Consider the following 5000-nt stretch of genomic DNA (forward strand, 5'->3'; position numbering starts at 1 on the left):
TCGTGTGTTCACACTCTTAGACCCTGTGCTGCTGTTACCTTCAGGTACTGCGGAGGGTCAAAGGGTACGAGGTCAGACAGGAACTTCAACAGGAACACCAACGACTTCTTACTGTTACCATGGTAACCACTCGCCCCGCCAAAGGAGATCTGTAGTAGGAAAATTATTTCTAACATCTAAATGTTTAACCACACACACACACACACACACACACACACACACACACGGAGACACACACCTTGAACCAGTCACTGTAGGAGGGAAAAACAGCAGGACCCTCTAGCGCCCCCTGTCGAGCTAACAGGAAGGAAGTGATCATCTTCTCCACATCGTACGAGTGAAACGCCGAGCTCAGCAACCTGGACAACAACTCTACACACACACACACACACACACACAACATACGAAACATACTAACAAACACCTCTCGAATGAAAGCGTGTTCCTTTGAGACAAGTGTGTGTGTGTGTGTGTGTACCTTTGAGGCAGGCCTGTGTGTGTGTGTGATACACCAACAGTGTTGAAATGCAGGACAGAACATTCTGCCAGTTCACTTCCAGGGTGTCTAACACCTGCTGCAGGTGAGAACACACCTCCTCCATACTGAACACCACACACACCTGAGAGAGAAGTTGTAGTTAACACATCAACTTAGAAAAAAGCAGGCAGATTGTTTCTCACAGCGGAGAGAGACCGGAGTTCTGAGCAGTGTTTCTGGGTGATGGAGGTGACAGAGGTCTCCACCCGAATAAGCAACGTGGGCAGGGAATACACCTTTACCTTACAGAACAGTGACGTCATCAACGGAGACGTTTTAGCAAAACTCCACTGACTCTGCATCGCTATGGCGTCTGACACTAAACACACACACACACACACACACACACAGGTGAAACACAACAGTAACACAACCATATACACACACACAGCAGGTAAAGTTCTCTATACCTTTCAGGCGGGGCCGATGTGTGAGTGTGTGTGTCAGCGTGTGAGTGAAGAACCGGCGTACAGCATCCTCTGACACAGACATGCCAAACACAGATGTCTCGAATACACGGAGCCTGTTTAACACACACACACACACACACACACACACACACAGAGTGTATTACATTCCTACTATTTACAAATCAAATCACGAGTAGGCATGGCCCCGTTTATTGTTCATCAGCCTCAGTAAAGGAGGCGCGGCCTCTGTTTATTGTCCGTCAGCCTCAGTAAAGGAGGCGCGGCCCCGTTTATTGTTCATCAGCCTCAGTAAAGAAGGCGCGGCCTCTGTTTATTGTCCGTCAGCCTCAGTAAAGGAGGCGCGGCCTCTGTTTATTGTCCGTCAGCCTCAGTAAAGGAGGCGCGGCCTCTGTTTATTGTCTGTCAGCCTCAGTAAAGGAGGCGCGGCCCCGTTTATTGTTCATCAGCCTCAGTGAAGGAGGCGCGGCCTCTGTTTATTGTCCGTCAGCCTCAGTGAAGGAGGCGCGGCCTCTGTTTATTGTCCGTCAGCCTCAGTAAAGGAGGCGCGGCCTCTGTTTATTGTCTGTCAGCCTCAGTAAAGGAGGCGCGGCCCCGTTTATTGTTCATCAGCCTCAGTGAAGGAGGCGCGGCCTCTGTTTATTGTCCGTCAGCCTCAGTAAAGGAGGCGCGGCCTCTGTTTATTGTCCACCAGCCTCAGTAAAGGAGGCGCGGATTCTGTTTATTGTCAGTCAGCCTCAGTAAAGGAGGCGCGGCCTCTGTTTATTGTCCATCAGCCTCAGTGAAGGAGGCGCGGCCTCTGTTTATTGTCCATCAGCCTCAGTGAAGGAGGCGCGGCCTCTGTTTATTGTCCATCAGCCTCAGTGAAGGAGGCGCGGCCTCTGTTTACTGTCCATCAGCCTCAGTGAAGGAGGCACGGCCTCTGTTTATTGTCCATCAGCCTCAGTGAAGGAGGCGCGGCTTCTGTTTATTGTCCGTCAGCCTCAGTGAAGGAGGCGCGGCCTCTGTTTATTGTCCGTCAGCCTCAGTGAAGGAGGCGCGGCCTCTGTTTATTGTCCGTCAGCCTCAGTGAAGGAGGCGCGGCTTCTGTTTATTGTCCGTCAGCCTCAGTGAAGGAGGCGCGGCTTCTGTTTATTGTCCGTCAGCCTCAGTGAAGGAGGCGCAGCTTCTGTTTATTGTCCGTCAGCCTCAGTGAAGGAGGCGCGGCCTCTGTTTATTGTCCGTCAGCCTCAGTGAAGGAGGCGCGGCCTCTGTTTATTGTCCGTCAGCCTCAGTAAAGGAGGCGTGGCCTCTGTTTATTGTCCGTCAGCCTCAGTGAAGGAGGCGCGGCCCCTGTTTTGTGTCTTCTTTATTAACACAGACATGTGCATACTCATGTTTTCCATCGTTATTGACTTACAAAATTGCTGCAGCTGGTACACGCTGTGAGGTGTGTGAGTTTTCTAGTGAATCCAGAAACCCTGCAGCGGGAACGAGAGAGAAAAATATATCATATAAAAATAAAAGTCCAACACAGAGACATGGCACTACATGTAGAGCCACGACAAGAAGAATGATTATGGAAATGACCTGCTATCAAAATAATAACTATCACTGAGATGATTTATTCTATTCAATATTCTCCTAATGTACAGAGTGTGCAACTGTGCAGCAGCTAAAAAACTCAACATGGTGGTGTGTCTGAGTGTTGAAACTGTACGCTGTAAATAAATACAGCTACATGGTGAACAGGGTGTGTGAGGTTTGGGACGAGACCACTGGGAAATGATGATGGATGGATGGAGGAGTAAAACAGATGGATGGATGGATGGATGGATGGAGGAGTAAAACAGATGGATGGATGGATGGATGGATGGATGGATGGATGGAGGAGTAAAACAGATGGATGGATGGATGGATGGATGGATGGATGGATGGATGGAGGAGTAAAACAGATGGATGGATGGATGGATGGATGGAGGAGTAAAACAGATGGATGGATGGATGGATGGATGGAGGAGTAAAACAGATGGATGGATGGATGGATGGATGGATGGATGGAGGAGTAAAACAGATGGATGGATGGATGGATGGATGGATGGATGAGGTGGTACTCACAGGAGAGCATACTGTCCAGCACTGAACAGCAGGAGTGAGACACACTGGAGTCCTGAACATCCTCAAATCCAACACGGACCAACACACACACCACAGCTTATACACACACACACACACGCACGCACACACACACACACACACACACACACACACACACACACAACTGTCAATTATTTCTCTTTCACAGACACATTTAATGTTTAAGAGGGACACTGGATTTTAGCTCAGATTTACTGGAGAGGATGTGATGACGCACGTCTCCTTCTTCCTCCGTCACTCCACATTCACACAGCGACTGTAACTGAGACAACAACCATGCAGACACACCAGCCTCACTGGGCGCACACACACGCACACACACACACACCATACAGAATAGATGACTGCTGTTCTGTTGGATAATGCTGAAAGGGAGCAACTGGATGACATAAACAAAAGTGCCAGTTAGTGTCTGTACAGTAATATTACGCTAGCAAAATGTTTAGCAGGCATGATAATGCTTTCCTGTTACCATGACAACTGGTCTGTGTGTGTGTGTGTGTGTGTGTGTGTGTGTGTGTACCTGGTCAGTGTGTATTGCAGTGGAAGGAGCTCCTCAGTGTGCAGACGATACAACACTTCCAGCACAGGCTGTGTGTAAATACAACAGGTTACACACTCTGCCAAATACACACACACACACACACACACACACACACACACACACACACACACACACACACACACACACACCTGGCTTTTCCAGTACTCCTGCCAGAACAGTTTGGGGCTAAACACTCCCAGGTTTAACAGCTCTCGGGTCGCACGCAATAACAAGATGAGCTCAGCCTGCAGGACACAGACACAGACACACAGACACAGACACACACACACACACACACACACACACACACACACAGACACACACTTTAATGGACTTCACACAGCTCACACTTAGGCTCTAATGAACCACACAGAGGTGTAAAATAGTCAGCGTTTAATATTTCCTGCACTATAATACTGCATATATATTGAAATTGAGACGTGTGAGGAGGTGTGGCCTATGTGGGACACACCCTCTGGGCAGAGTCCATCATGGCAGAGTCTTTATCTCCCTGCAGAGCTGTGACTCTGTCCATCACCATCCTGACAGACAGTACAGAGACGGGGACACACAGCTCCTCCGCCTGCCTGCGCAGCTCACACTCTGTACACACACACACACACATTTTTATTTTACAGTTTTAATTACAAATGGATAATAAACCATCACATATTTATTAGGATGCTTTGTTTAATATTGATCAGAGAAAAATGTCTGTGTATTGCTTATAAAGATGTTTTATATGTAATGAGTGAGAGTGTGTGTGTGTGTGTGTGTGTGTGTGTGTGTGAGAGTGTATGAGTGTGAGAGAGTGTGTGAGTGAGTGTGTGAGTGAGTGTGTGAGTGAGTGTGTGAGTGAGTGTGAGAGAGTGTGCGAGAGTGTGTGAGTGAGTGTGCGAGAGTGTGTGTGTGTGAGTGAGTGTGCGAGAGTGTGTGAGTGTGTGTGAGTGTGAGTGAGAGTGTGAGTGAGTGAGTGAGTGTGTAAGTGAGTTTGTGAGTGAGTGTGTGTGAGGTTAATCAGGAGTTCTCACCCACCCAGCACACTAGCTCTGATCTCTCCAGCACGGAGCGTACTCCTGTCTGTCAGAGCCGAACTCACCTCACAGGTGTGTGTGTGACCTCCTGCACCTGCCTGTCGACACCACACAAACATCACATCACTGTGAGGGCGGAGTCAAGTTCACCCGTTCACTATGTAGTGCACAAATACAGGGAGCTGAATCACAGTGTTCATCAGTGGAGCGGATTCAGGACATCATTTACTCTCACTGACTGACTGACTGACTCTCACTGACTGACTCTGACTCTCTGACTGACTCTCACTGACTGACTGACTGACTCTGACTGACTCTCA

The 5000-nt window shown here is 48.7% G+C and overlaps 1 protein-coding gene across 4 annotated transcripts in view; it reads right to left on the reverse strand.

Moving 5' to 3' along the window:
• LOC108268648 (FA complementation group A) overlaps positions 1 to 5000 on the reverse strand; it is a 16328-nt gene that overhangs the window by 10104 nt on the left and 1224 nt on the right. For all 4 annotated transcript variants that reach the window (XM_053682314.1, XM_053682316.1, XM_053682315.1 and 1 more), the window contains exons 3-14: positions 4682 to 4778; positions 4119 to 4249; positions 3796 to 3891; positions 3626 to 3693; positions 3298 to 3398; positions 3064 to 3159; positions 2366 to 2426; positions 949 to 1061; positions 781 to 857; positions 479 to 620; positions 239 to 372; positions 39 to 149 (exon numbers count right to left, since the gene is read on the reverse strand). In XM_053682314.1, coding sequence (XP_053538289.1) covers positions 39 to 149; positions 239 to 372; positions 479 to 620; positions 781 to 857; positions 949 to 1061; positions 2366 to 2426; positions 3064 to 3159; positions 3298 to 3398; positions 3626 to 3693; positions 3796 to 3891; positions 4119 to 4249; positions 4682 to 4778 — 1227 coding nt within the window. The remainder of the gene's footprint in view (positions 1 to 38; positions 150 to 238; positions 373 to 478; positions 621 to 780; positions 858 to 948; positions 1062 to 2365; positions 2427 to 3063; positions 3160 to 3297; positions 3399 to 3625; positions 3694 to 3795; positions 3892 to 4118; positions 4250 to 4681; positions 4779 to 5000) is intronic.

This window comes from Ictalurus punctatus, chromosome 8, assembly GCF_001660625.3.
Source record: "Ictalurus punctatus breed USDA103 chromosome 8, Coco_2.0, whole genome shotgun sequence".
Classification (NCBI taxonomy): Eukaryota; Metazoa; Chordata; class Actinopteri; order Siluriformes; family Ictaluridae; genus Ictalurus; species Ictalurus punctatus.